This window comes from Xenopus tropicalis, chromosome 3 (assembly GCF_000004195.4).
Source record: "Xenopus tropicalis strain Nigerian chromosome 3, UCB_Xtro_10.0, whole genome shotgun sequence".
NCBI classification, from domain to species: domain Eukaryota; kingdom Metazoa; phylum Chordata; class Amphibia; order Anura; family Pipidae; genus Xenopus; species Xenopus tropicalis.
The window spans coordinates 100426948-100441881 of record NC_030679.2 but is presented as its reverse complement, the minus strand read 5'-3'; the positions used below and the strand labels follow the sequence as shown (position 1 = coordinate 100441881).

The window sequence follows — 14934 nt, the reverse complement described above, 5'->3', positions numbered from 1 at the left end:
TACCGATTCATCAAAGTCATTTCACATGCGTTTATCTGCATATCGCATGCCCAAAAAACCACATCAAAGCAAAGCGTTATTTCTAACGCATTGCGTTAATTAGCAAATAGAAATAGTACTAATGCATGATTCAGAAACACATATGAAGTGTTAAATGCGCAAAATATCGCTTTAATTTGTGCGAATATTAACACCTACTTGGGGTAGGCGGTACTTAAACAACATTGCAGTTTTTGAGCATTTGGCAATACAACATGGAGTTTGCAGTCTGATTTTTTCAAGTAGGTGATCTTTCAAGAGTGATGAAACCCTCCAGTTTTCAGGGAAATGGAAATTTTCAGAACAGTAGCTTTCAGAAAGTAATGGTTACATGCGTAATATCACATGCGGCAGGAAATAACGCACACAGCGAAAAATAACGCAAGAAAATCGCTCATCGCGAGTTGATATGTCACTAAAATCACATAATCACGTGAAAATACATTTTACATAAAAATTTAAAGGAGAACTAAAGCTTAACTAAAGACGAAGGATAGAAATGTTGTAAATTATGTTTTGTGCATTTGTACCAGTCCAAGCCAACCACAGCTCTTTTGCAGGGAAGATCTGTGCCCCCAAAGATGCTCCCAGATTCTGATTCACTGCATATGCTCTGTACTTCTGTCAGTTACTGAGTTTAGGGAAAATATACTGTATATATAGGATATAAATGTCACAATATAAGGCTGATTAGTAATTAACATAGATGATAACTGCATGGCAGCTCTGAAACCAGTGCTATTAGCATTAGACTAGTCATCAGCCCATTAGGATCATCTTATATGAGAGACAAACCTAATTTTCATTGCTTGATAATTTCCGATGACCCCTAAGCTCAGCTTCTCAACAGCTGCTCAGAGCGCCCGGAGCATGTGAGTGTCACAGGCACTTCTAACAGAAGTGTCCAGTATGCTCACCCCCTGTGACAACTTTAAAGGACTGGATTATTAATATTATAGAGATGTTAAACCTTTAGGCTGGCTAAATACGTTTGTTATATAAAATATGGTGTGTCTAGCCATATTCTTTTTTTAGTTCCTTTAAGTGAAACACCTGCAGTAATTTACATTTTGAGCAAAGGTAACTTTTTTTTTATTTTACAGATATACTGTATAATTATATTGCAAATAAAGTTGACTGTTCCAGGCCAATATTCTCCTGGCCATTTCTTTAGTTTCACATATTCTAGTCTCTTTGAAACTTCCTCCTAAATCAAACTTTAACTAAAAGTGTATTCGGTGCGTGTATGGTATGTCGGCGAGTCGACCAATATCGCAGGAAGCTGCTGATATCGGCCGACTCGCCGATCGGACCAGTTTGAAAATTTTGATTGGGCGCCATAGAAGGCGCCTGACTAAAATCTCCCTTCAGAGCTGAATCGGCAGAAGGAGGTAGAAATCCTATTGTTTCTACCTCCTTACCTGCTGATTCAGCCCTGAATGGTGTGTGGCACATCTGACGAAACATCATCAGATCGCCACGTGTATGGCCAGCTTTAGAAAGGAGTCTATCAAAAAGGTAACTTTCATTAAGTGCTTCTTCAATTGTAAATAGTAAATTGGAAGCAGATAAAAAAGCTCCCATTTTTCCCTGTTCTCATCACCCAATTTAGATAATACTGACAACCCATATATGTATTATATAGAACAGTGCTGTCCAACTGGCGGCCCGCGACCCCCCTCTGTGTGGCCCCCCACCTGTCTGGCTGCTTTGATGGCTTACCTTTGAGTAAGCATTAAATGGTATCAGTACTGTGATTAACTGGCCCCCTGTATGGTTCTCACCTCAGATTCAGGCTGTAATCCCTCTGTATTGTTTAAAAATGTAATCCCCTGTGTTTTTCACACCTTTTAATGTCTGCATTGTTCACCCCCTGCAGTGTTCACACCTCAGGCTCAGACTGTAATCACTCCCATTGTTCACTTCTTCACACCTCAGACATAGGTACTGTAGGCAGAGTATGGCACATACAGCCAGCATAGGGCAGGTAGAGTATGGCACACACAGGCAGCATAGGTCAGGGAGGGTATGGCACATACAAGAAGGGTAGGGCAGGCAGAGTATGGCACACACAGTCAGGGTAGGGCAGGCAGAGTATGGCACACACAGGCAGGGTAGAGCAGGCAGAGTATGGCACACAGAGGCAGCATAGAGAAGGCAGAGTATGGCACACACAGGCAGGGTAGGACAGGCAGAGTATGGCACACACAGACAGCATAGGACAGGCAGAGTGCTGCCTGTGTGTGCCATACTCTGCTTGCCCTATGCTGCTTGTGGGAGGTGAACCTGGCAGGGGTTTGTTGTGGGAGTTTGTTAGCAGTTGGAAATAGCCATTAAATGGTCCCTAAGGTGTGTAATTATGTACTGGGGGTTGCTCTGCTATCCACAGGGGAGGAGGAAGCATATGGAATTTAACGGTATCTTAATATGACATAATTCTTTCACATATGAATGATGGTTGATATCCCCACAGTAAGGACCAAGCATTTGGGATTTTGCTGCACTACCACCATTGTGATAAAATGGGTGTGGTTTGAAGTGGGTGTGGTTTCAAAAAGGGGAGTGGTCAAAACTGGCTTCCATTAGCGGCCCTCCACCATGTATGCTAGAGAAATTCCGGCCCTCAGCATCATAGAAGTTGGACAGCACTGATATAGAAGATACAAATCATATGTACTTATACTTATTTTTAGATTGCAAGCTCTTCTTGGATTGGTTATTGGCTTTGTATACTCCCATTTACAGCTCTACAGAACATTTTTGTACTTTATAAATACATGAGGATAATAATATAATGCTTTTACCTTTCTAACAGTTTTCGTTTGAGCACTTGACAGGATCCCATTTGCTGGGTCATACACAGTCAGTTTCACATAAGGATCACTGGAAAAAAGATCTTAACATTAGTTACATTTTATTACCCCTTTAGTACACTGGTTCCCCTATACAGGTAGCAAGGTGTGCTTCCGACTCTCTGTTTTCTTAAATAAGAATTTAAGTCTCAAAAATGCTAGAAATGCTGTATTGTAAATACAGAACTGTAATAATTCATGACTTCATGACATTTGGCCACAAGAGCTCTCCGTCTAGGATCATGGTATGTCATATTTTTTGTGTCACAAATACTTCACTTGCTCAGAGTGTTCTGGGCTGCTGCTAGGGGGGATCACTGGAAAATTAGGTTACATCTGTCATAGAAGCTGCCATGTGAATCTGAATTACTACTGAGCATTGAATAATTACTTTTATTTTATATATATATATATATATATATATATATATATATATATATATCATAATATTTCCTTTTGCTAATAGTTTATGCAGAACTGTGGTGTCCAATAAACAGAGAAGAAAATGTAAGAAGAAATTTCAGTCGTTTAATCAAAATCAATGTTTCAAAATCAAAATAATCAAAATCAACTAATACTACTTACTACTTTGTAGGACTGGGGTATAAAAAAACTCTTATGTAGGGACATCTGCTTTGCTATGAAGTTAGAAACAAGACAACTACAAGAATAGAAATAACTTCTTAGGCTGATGCCACACGTGGCGTTTTTACGCTGCGTATTTTCTAATTCTCTCGGCGGCTGAAAAACGCCTGATATCATCATCCATAGAAATAGCTTGAAAAGACGCGCAGCAAACCACACAAAGCGGAAATACGCTAGAAAACGCCTAAGCACGGATTTTTCAAGCGTTGGCTGAAATACGCCAGTACTTGCAAAGCAAGCTATTCCTATGGATACGCAAAGGCAGCTGCCAGACCTAGCGGAAATACGCGGCGTTTTTTGCTATTTCGCACTATTAGCACCATGGCAACGGGATTTGCTTACGTCACCAGTTCTAGGCTGAAAAACGCCATGTGTGGCTTGTGCAGCGTTTTTAGGCTGAGAAAAAACGCCGCGTAAAAACGCCACGTGTGGCATCAGCCTTAGTTATCAGTAGCCCTGGAAAGCCCTTAAGATATATCTTGTAATATATCAGCTGTGCTGAGTCCCTCATTGTGTGCACCCAACAGGATGCATAGAGGAAAACAAGCATACCACTGACGTTTGTTAGAACTTTGGAAATGTTTAGTTCATGGAAGCTTTGTTTATAGAAATCAAAAATATTTCATTTTTATGACTTACCTTGCTCCTAAAATATCTTTCTTTGCCAGTCCAATGCCAGCTATAACCTTCACACGTAAAATGCGTGTACTTTCCTGTAAATATTAAACATAAATCATTTTACACAAAATGCAAGAACAAAAGCTTTATTGTTCACTTTAGAAAGTGTTAAAAACTGAAGAAAGCAAAGGCAGCAAGAGAGACTCTTTCTAGCAACAGCAGCTAGGCATAAAAAGCACTATACCATTTTATGTGCAATGGATCTGTTTACCTTGTTACATTTCATTGCACAGTGATGATATATATTGCCACATCATTAACAGCAGTATGCAAACACAAGCTAACCTTGTTACATAGTCAGTATAAAACTTTTCAAAGCAAAATAAACCAATGACTTACAAACCATTTACTGCAACACTATTATGTCACTTTAACCACTTTTAACTGATATGCAGGATTTTTATAGTTCCAATGGATAAATGAAAACATTTTTAGTCTCAACCCTGACACTTGAGTTTATACAGTAACAAGGGTCAAATTCTTCCGAGTCCCTTTTCCCTTAGGAATGATCTAAGTATTTGCAATACTTCCTGTGTGTTCTAAAACCCCACCTTTAATTAGTCCAGTGTGGTGGCCACACATGTTCAGATTATAGTCTTCTTCCGAAAAAAGTCTAAAACTAACATTCAGATTTTGTATGATAAAGTACTAATAATAAATTGGAGGATGTTCTGAACAAATCGTAGGAAAGTGACATCCCAGGAATGCATTAGAGGTCACCCAAGGATATCGTTATATACACAATACATGCATAGATTTTATTGTTATCTGACCAAAATTTTCTAACCTGTCCGTTTAACTATACACTGTGGACTATGGACCCCCACACGATCTGAAAATCATATGCCAGCACTGGGCCCCCTTTTGAATTACGGTCCCCTGACATGCCCTACCTACAGTAATCTGCCACTGGGTACAGACTAGTAAGGGAAAGGTAAATGAGAACTCAGAGAAGAAGAAAAATAAGGTAAAGTAAAGAAAAGAGCTAAAATGAAAACTATGCAGTTTCTGGCTATGGGCTTAATTCAATGTACTGTATATATCGATAATGGCTTAGGTATGTCTATATTTCTTATATACAGACAAAATCTACATAAATTGCAACAAACAACTGTTACTTCACACAATACTTATATAGTGCTTATAAATAACAGCATGGTTAACAAAACACTTTTGTGTACTGCACATTTAAGAAATCTAGAATTCTCTTTTAGGAGGGATTGTTAAATTATACTAATACTTGTAGTGACCATACAAGTTGCTTGTGTTTGTATTTTTTAAAGGGGCAGGAGTTTCTCTGTATGTTTCTATTTATATGTAACAGTGACTGCTGTATTTAATTCAACAAGAGGACTGAAGTATATTTTCATGATGTATAATCTCTATAAAGCACTATGGAATATGTAGGCATATAATAATCTGGTTTTTCATTGCAAAAAAGGGTTGGCTGTCTAAAAGGGAGGATCCATTTCCAACTTGACATCCTGCCACTTCATTTTTCCCCCCAGCACACTGGAGCTTTTGAGTGCGGCTGCTCAAGCCATCTGTCTTTGTAGTTTCATCCCAGTATAGAAGGTTGTCCCCACCGGGCCACTGTATATATTTGTTCCTACTTTATATTTATTTCTGTGTGCAGACTACAAAGTGGGCCATAAAGAAGGGAAGTAAAAATCTACTACAATCCTTAATCATTAAACTGGAATAATGTTAAATGGGCATTAAATGTGATTTTTGCACCGCATTTATTTATTGCTGTGTATTTGTTAAACATTGATTGATACTTTTCTTGCTTGTGGTGCCAAATGATAGACATCACACAATTTTAACTGTGGTAGATCTCATGACGGAGGCCAGGTGGCAAGAGTAGATCACAGGGTGACAAAGTCTGGGCACCCCTGCTCTAGTATCTTAACACTTAAGAAACAATGAATCTTAAATGTAATTGTATTTATCTATTATTAAATTTATTATGGCACTGATCCCTGTCTATTCTAATATTGTATTGTTTTAATGTACAGCAGTGCTGTCCAACTTCTGCCGTGCCGAGGGCCGGAATTTCTCTCGCATACATGGAGGAGGGCCGCTAATGGAAGCCAGTTTTGGCCACTCCCCCATTTTAAACCACACCCACTTCAACCATCATTCATATGTTAAAGAATTATATTATGTTATATTAAGACATACCCTTAAATCTATATGCCTCCTCCCCTGTGGATAGCACAGCAACCCCCAGCATATAATTACACACCTTAGGGACCATTTAATGTCTATTTCCAACTGCTAACAAACTCCCAGAACAAACCCCTGCCAGGTTCACCTCCCACAGGCAGCATAGGGTAGGCAGAGTATGGCACACACAGGCAGCACTCTGCCTACCCTATGCTACCTGTGTGTGCCATACCCTGCCTGCCCTATGCTGCCTGTGTGTGCCATACTCTGCCTGTCCTATGCTGCCTGTGGGTGCCATACCCTCCCTGCCCTATACTGCCTATGTGCCATACTCTGCCTACCCTATGCTGCCTATACACAGGTAGCATAGACCAGGCAGTACAAACAATGTCTGAGGTGTGAACAGGGGAACAATGTGGGTAATTACAGCCTGAGCCTGAGGTGTGAACACTGCAGGGGGTGAACAATACAGAGATTAAAAGGTGTGAACAACACAGGGGATTACATATTTAAACAATACTGAGGGATTGCAGCCTGAATCTGAGGTGATAACCATGCAGGGGGCCAGTTAATCTCAGTACTGACACCATTTAAAGCTAACACAAAGTTAAGGCATTAAAGCAGCCAGACAGGTGGGGGGCCACACAGAGGGGGGTCGAGGGCCGCATGCGGCCCGCGGGCCGCCAGTTGGACAGCACTGATGTACAGCATTATGTACCCAAGTAACACCGTATAAATAAAACTGTACATACAAAAATACAATTTAAATAAAAATCTTAGATGAAAGAACTACATCCAGTGCCCACATCCTAAACTGAATTGATCACCTTTACACCATGCCCAAATTTTACAGTGCACATTGCCTATTCTCTGTTTCACATTTCACACACTCCATATCTCACATTTTATCATGGACACTGTACAAATTCTTCACTGTCTGTGCTATATTAGAAACACCCACACCTCAGTAATATTGTAAAGCAGAGCCCATCTGTTTACTTGTTTTAGATTTTATAATCCTTCTGTCTTAGTATTAAACATTGCCAGCATTAACAGACACCCATACACCAGCTTACATGTTACATTTAACAAAGACCCTTGTTATTCTGTTACACAACACCATTCCCCGGTGAATGACCCGAATCCAGATATGCACTGTTCACAAGTCACGACCCATCAGTGACCACTGCACGACACCCTAGGTTCCAAATCCTTAAAACGTATTAGCATCCAGTGCCAATATTAAACACACAATCTAGGAGGGCTTTGGTTCAATATAGAACTATTATGTAAACAAACCACATTGGGTGTAACTGACAATATGTAAGTGACTCACAGTATTTTGTTTGTGTATGTATAGTAAGCACACATGGCAGTCAGCACTAAAAATAAATGTACATGTTCTCAGAAAGCATGTCCACACCTGGTGGTTTACATAAGGACAACTGCTTTGGTCCAAAATCCATGGCTATGTAAATAACAGAAAATAAACAACAAAAATATAACCAATTATAAATGTTAGTACAAGTGCTAAGCTAATATTTTTGGTAGAATTATAATGGAAAGGCTTCATGTGTGCTACTTATAATACAGCATGCCAGTTTTGTGCCAGAATTTACACCAAAGTCATACACTTTAGACTCTGAGCAATTAAAAATTCTATCTGGTTGTTGTAGTCACTGCCCTTGGCAACTAAAATTCTGATTGCAATTTGCTTTTCTTTCTTTAAAGTGCCTGTGCTATTCATATTCTATTTGTTTTTAACAACTGCTCAATGGTTTCTTGGGTAAAAACCCCCTACCCAAATCATAGGCATATATATATATAAATATCCTTAGAAAGCACTCACGGCATGAAGATGAATACAGTAAAGTTTTTATTGAAACATAATCTCTACGCGTTTCGATCCATATAGGATCATCATCAGGACGATCCTATATGGATCGAAACGTGTAGACAACGCGTAGACATTATGTTTGAATAAAAAATTTACTTTATTCATCTTCATGCCGTGAGTGCTTTCAAAGGATTGATATGAGTTTTAGAGGTTTTCTGGATTAGGGATTGTTTTGCCTTCACTAATAATTTATTATAGCTTAGTTGGGGTCAAGTACAAAGTACTGTTTTATTATTACAGAGAAAAAAAAATCATTTTTGAAAAAATGTAATTATTTGCTTATAATAGATTCTATAGGAGATGGCCTTCCTGTAATTCAGAACTTTAACAGGTTTCCGTATAACGTATCCCATAGCTGTATATAATTTCCAGGGTAAATTGGTTGGCCTCCCCTGTTAGTTATAGGAACGTATCTACCAAAATAAAGAGAAACACTTGAAAAATTTATGTAACTGTTACAACTTATGCTTTCTCTTTACTGTCAGGCAAAAGCTGGGCAGAACAGGGAGGAGGTGGGACACATGGCATCTCCAACAGCATCTCTTTAGGGCACGCCATGAGGCTGCAAATTCAGCCCCATCCTAATACCCGCCTTCTCCTCACAAAAGTAAAGCAGTGATTGCTTTGAACAGTGACAACACACTGTTCTGCTTTAGGGTGATGGCACACAGGATGTTTGCAAGAAAAGTTTGGGCTAGTTTGGAAAGCTGAAGTACTGTATATGTTTCTCCACCATAGATGTCAGTGAAAGCATTAGAGGGAGATTAGCCACCTGTGGCTGAGAAGATTTATCAGTGCCCTAGGCACAGGCCCTTGGGGGCCTATATATAAAAACAACCCTGGGGCCGGTGTAGTTTTTAGTGAACGGAGGCACTGGCCCTGGCCTAATATTTTGGCATGTCCTAGTGATTTAAACTTTAGTTCACCTTTAATAAAGCATGCTCAGTAAGACTCAAGAAATGTATCGACTAATGTGTCAGATTTTAACATTTTAGAGATTGTCCTTATAAAAACTAGTCAAAATTATAAAAGCATCTGAAAAATATATGAAAACAATGGAACTAAATAAGGTTTTATGTTTATATTATTTTAATATCCTTAGTTTAATTAATATTAGAATGCAGAATGAAGCAGATTAGGAATTGTTCCAGGGTCGGACTGGGGGTTGCAGGGCCCACCAGGGCTCCCGCCGGCTGCGACCCCAAATCCCCCCCCTGCAGGGGCCCACACCCGACGCAAAATTTAACACATCAGGGGAGTAACGGTCGGTCGGGGCCGCCAGGGCCCACTAAGCCTAGTCCGACCCTGAACTGTTCCACAGCTGTCAGCAAATTCAATGGGTCACTGGAAAAAAACAACAAAAAATAGTACTACTAATTTCTATCAAATCTATTTTTTGACCTGCAGAAACCCTCTCTTTAAGGGCGAAGACACGCAGTAATTAGTAGCCTCGACTTTTAAAAAAGCCACAGTGACTAATCCGCGCAGCACAAACCGCTATGGCGGAAACCTATGTCGAAAATGTTTTTTCTAAAAAGTTGTGGAAACTAATCGACCCATGTTTTGTGTAATAGATCACATGTATATGTAACTTTTATTATAAAGCACTACATGAATAAGCAGCACTGTACAATTTTATTGTGTCTTTATATGGTCAAGTGCAGGCAATTCCATGCAGTCTTCTGACAATGTTATAGTTAACACTAGTGGTACATTACTCCTCACATATTTGTGGCATATGATTGTTCTACAGGCATGCTTGGAAGCCCAAGGCTGTACTGTTTAACAAAAACTTTTTTTCATTCTGGCCTAATTCTCTGCTCTCTGCAATAATTAGACAATGCTTTGTCACTGCTGCTGCCTAAGCAAGTGAAAATCCATGAAAAAGCCTCAGCCAATTTAATGGATTATGCTAACATTAAATGTTTAAATGTGTTTTAGTATATTGTAGCATTAAAGTAAGACCCCTTATCTGGAAAATACCAGTTCCTTCCTGTATACAAATATTCATCCAGTCTCTAATAATAGGGTTCCTTCCAGGAGCTGCATTACAATGAAATCTGGTTGGAATGCAGCATGGGGGTTCCCTCTGTTTACTCAGCAGGTACAGCCATCAGTGACTTGTTGGCATTATGTCACTTTAACAACAAAGAAGGAGAGACTTCATTTCCTGGTTTCTGTTTCCCAACAGATGCAGTGACAAGGATAATGGCAGCAATAACACACCCCAGAGACAGGGATAGTGGCAGCAATAACGCACCCCAGAGACAGGGATAGTGGCAGCAATAACGCACCCCAGAGACAGGGATAGTGGCAGCAAAAACGCACCCCAGAGACAGGGATAGTGGCAGCAATAACGCAACCCAGAGACAGGGATAGTGGCAGCAATAATATACCCCAGAGACAGGGATAGTGGCAGCAATAACGTACCCCAGTGCCACCCCAGAGACAAGGATAGTGGCAGCAATAACGCACCCCAGAGACAGGGATAGTGGCAGCAATAACGCACCCCAGAGACAGGGATAGTGGCAGCAATAACGTACCCCAGTGCCACCCCAGAGACAAGGATAGTGGCAGCAATAACGCACCCCAGAGACAGGGATAGTGGCAGCAATAACGCACCCCAGAGACAGGGATAGTGGCAGCAATAACGTACCCCAGTGCCACCCCAGAAACAGGGATAGTGAGCAATAACGCACCCCAGAGACAGGGATAGTGGCAGCAATAACGTACCCCAGTGCCACCCCAGAGACAAGGATAGTGGCAGCAATAACGCACCCCAGAGACAGGGATAGTGGCAGCAATAACGTACCCCAGTGCCACCCCAGAGACAGGGATAGTGAGCAATAACGCACCCCAGAGACAGGGATAGTGGCAGCAATAACGTACCCCAGTGCCACCCCAGAGACAAGGATAGTGGCAGCAATAACGCACCCCAGAGACAGGGATAGTGGCAGCAATAACGTACCCCAGTGCCACCCCAGAGACAGGGATAGTGAGCAATAACGTACCTCAGTGCCACCCCAGAGACAAGGATAGTGGCAGCAATAACACACCCCAGAGACAGGGATAGTGGCAGCAATAACACACCCCAGAGACAAGGATAGTGGCAGCAATAACACACCCCAGAGACAGGGATAGTGGCAGCAATAACACACCCCAGAGACAAGGATAGTGGCAGCAATAACGCACCCCAGTGCCACCCCAGAGACAGGGATAGTGGCAGCAATAACACAACCCAGTGCCACGCCAGAGACAGGGATAGTGGCAGCAATAACACACCCCAGAGACAAGGATAGTGGCAGCAATAACACACCCCAGTGCCACCCCAGAGACAGGGATAGTGGCAGCAATAACACACCCCAGAGACAAGGATAGTGGCAGCAATAACACACCCCAGTGCCACCCCAGAGACAAGGATAGTGGCAGCAATAACGCACCCCAGAGACAGGGATAGTGGCAGCAATAACGCACCCCAGAGACAGGGATAGTGGCAGCAATAACGTACCCCAGTGCCACCCCAGAGACAAGGATAGTGGCAGCAATAACGCACCCCAGAGACAGGGATAGTGGCAGCAATAACGCACCCCAGAGACAGGGATAGTGGCAGCAATAACGTACCTCAGTGCCACCCCAGAGACAAGGATAGTGGCAGCAATAACACACCCCAGAGACAGGGATAGTGGCAGCAATAACACACCCCAGAGACAAGGATAGTGGCAGCAATAACACACCCCAGAGACAGGGATAGTGGCAGCAATAACACACCCCAGAGACAAGGATAGTGGCAGCAATAACGCACCCCAGTGCCACCCCAGAGACAGGGATAGTGGCAGCAATAACACAACCCAGTGCCACGCCAGAGACAGGGATAGTGGCAGCAATAACACACCCCAGAGACAAGGATAGTGGCAGCAATAACGTACCCCAGTGCCACCCCAGAGACAAGGATAGTGGCAGCAATAACGCACCCCAGAGACAGGGATAGTGGCAGCAATAACGCACCCCAGAGACAGGGATAGTGGCAGCAATAACGTACCCCAGTGCCACCCCAGAAACAGGGATAGTGAGCAATAACGCACCCCAGAGACAGGGATAGTGGCAGCAATAACGTACCCCAGTGCCACCCCAGAGACAAGGATAGTGGCAGCAATAACGCACCCCAGAGACAGGGATAGTGGCAGCAATAACGCACCCCAGAGACAGGGATAGTGGCAGCAATAACGTACCCCAGTGCCACCCCAGAGACAGGGATAGTGAGCAATAACGCACCCCAGAGACAGGGATAGTGGCAGCAATAACGTACCCCAGTGCATCCCCAGAGACAAGGATAGTGGCAGCAATAACGCACCCCAGAGACAGGGATAGTGGCAGCAATAACGTACCCCAGTGCCACCCCAGAGACAGGGATAGTGAGCAATAACGTACCTCAGTGCCACCCCAGAGACAAGGATAGTGGCAGCAATAACACACCCCAGAGACAGGGATAGTGGCAGCAATAACACACCCCAGAGACAAGGATAGTGGCAGCAATAACACACCCCAGAGACAGGGATAGTGGCAGCAATAACACACCCCAGAGACAAGGATAGTGGCAGCAATAACGCACCCCAGTGCCACCCCAGAGACAGGGATAGTGGCAGCAATAACACAACCCAGTGCCACGCCAGAGACAGGGATAGTGGCAGCAATAACACACCCCAGAGACAAGGATAGTGGCAGCAATAACACACCCCAGTGCCACCCCAGAGACAGGGATAGTGGCAGCAATAACACACCCCAGAGACAAGGATAGTGGCAGCAATAACACACCCCAGTGCCACCCCAGAGACAGGGATAGTGGCAGCAATAACACACCCCAGAGACAGGGATAGTGGCAGCAATAACACACCCCAGAGACAGGGATAGTGGCAGCAATAACACACCCCAGAGACAGGGATAGTGAGCAATAACACACCCCAGTGCCACCCCAGAGACAGGGATAGTGAGCAATAACACACCCCAGTGCCACCCCAGAGACAGGGATAGTGGCAGCAATAATGCACCCCAGAGACAGGGATAGTGGCAGCAATAACGCACCCCAGTGCCACCCCAGAGACAGGGATAGTGGCAGCAATAACACACCCCAGAGACAGGGATAGTGGCAGCAATAACGCACCCCAGAGACAGGGATAGTGGCAGCAATAACGCACCCCAGAGACAGGGATAGTGGCAGCAATAACGCACCCCAGTGCCACCCCAGAGACAGGGATAGTGGCAGCAATAACGCACCCCAGAGACAGGGATAGTGGCAGCAATAACGCACCCCAGAGACAGGGATAGTGGAATTTCTAAAGTCACTGGAAAGCGCAGTAGTTTTTGTAAAGTGAACTACAACTCCCACAACGCCCCACGCCAGTTTCAAAACCTCCACACTGTGTTTCCCTGCAGTTGCCTTAGTTAGGAGATTTGCCAGCTGCCAGTCTCTGCTGACACAGAACGGGTCAGGAAAGGTTTGGCAACTCTGCTATGTGACAGGCATCGTGCAACACTAGCAGCGAAAGAGAGACCCTCCCATGGATTATACACAGGCAACAGGATTAGCTTCTCAGCCCGCCTCTAGTCCCACTAAACCCACGGAACCCCAGGAAAGTGTGTCAGTACCTCTTCTGCTTGGACACCAAGAATCTCCATGGATGACGCCATCATGTGATCTAAAGCATCCGTGGAACTAGAGGCACAAACCTCTATCCCGCTCCAGTAAACTCCGGTCCGGACTAGCCTCAAACACAGTCACTAAGCGCGCTCCCGAGCCCCAGTACGCCCGCACAGTGCGGCGGGGGCGCGCAGCGCAGGGAGATACGTCACTCATTGATGGCTGTGTAGGGAGTGTGGAAGATAGGGGGTGCGGGGGGGATTGGGCGCGGTGTCATTCTCTCCAGTGCACTTACCTATACTTAACTTTCTATATACAGTGGATGGATAGGTCAGTCCGTGTTATTTTATAGAGTACAGAGTTTTGAAAAGAGAAGGAACGATTCCCCCACCCCAATATAGATATCTAGATAATATATATCATATATATATATATATATATATATATATATATATATATATATATATATATATATATATATATATATATATATATATATATATATATATATATATATATATATATATATATATATATATATATATATATATATATATATATATATATATATATATATATATATATATATATATATATATATATATAAAAATATATAAAAAAAAACATGTTATGAACGTAAAATGCATGAATTTATTAGTGAGCACATGGAGGTATTGCCATTGGTAGATAAGTAAGTGTCCCAGGTGGAAACAGCAATGTAATTTATATTGTGAATAAAGTGCCTTATGTTGTAAACTGTAAGTACATTGTAAGTAGTTACATGAGCATATAAAAGCACAAGGCCTTATAAAGGTCACAGTCTGAGATGACTTCAAATGCCTTCATATTTTAGGAAACAGTGTACTTTATACTCTATGCAGTGCTGTCCAACTGGCGGCCCGCGACCCCCCTCTATGTGGCCCCCCACCTGTCTGGCTGCTTACCTTTGAGTAAGCATTAAATGGTATCAGTACTGAGATTAACTGGCCCCCTGCATGGTTCTCACCTCAGATTCAGGC

At 42.7% G+C, this 14934-nt stretch overlaps 1 protein-coding gene across 2 annotated transcripts in view; it reads right to left on the bottom strand.

Annotated features, from left to right (window-relative positions):
- Window positions 1-14092, bottom strand: part of nedd4 (NEDD4 E3 ubiquitin protein ligase) — a 75374-nt gene extending 61282 nt beyond the window's left edge. For both annotated transcript variants that reach the window (XM_002940255.5, XM_012959605.3), the window contains exons 1-3: window positions 13924-14092; window positions 4176-4249; window positions 2844-2922 (exon numbers count right to left, since the gene is read on the bottom strand). In XM_002940255.5, the coding sequence (XP_002940301.2) occupies window positions 2844-2922; window positions 4176-4249; window positions 13924-13968 (198 nt within the window). In that variant the 5' untranslated portion in view covers window positions 13969-14092. The remainder of the gene's footprint in view (window positions 1-2843; window positions 2923-4175; window positions 4250-13923) is intronic.
- Between the last annotated feature and the right edge of the window lie 842 nt (window positions 14093-14934).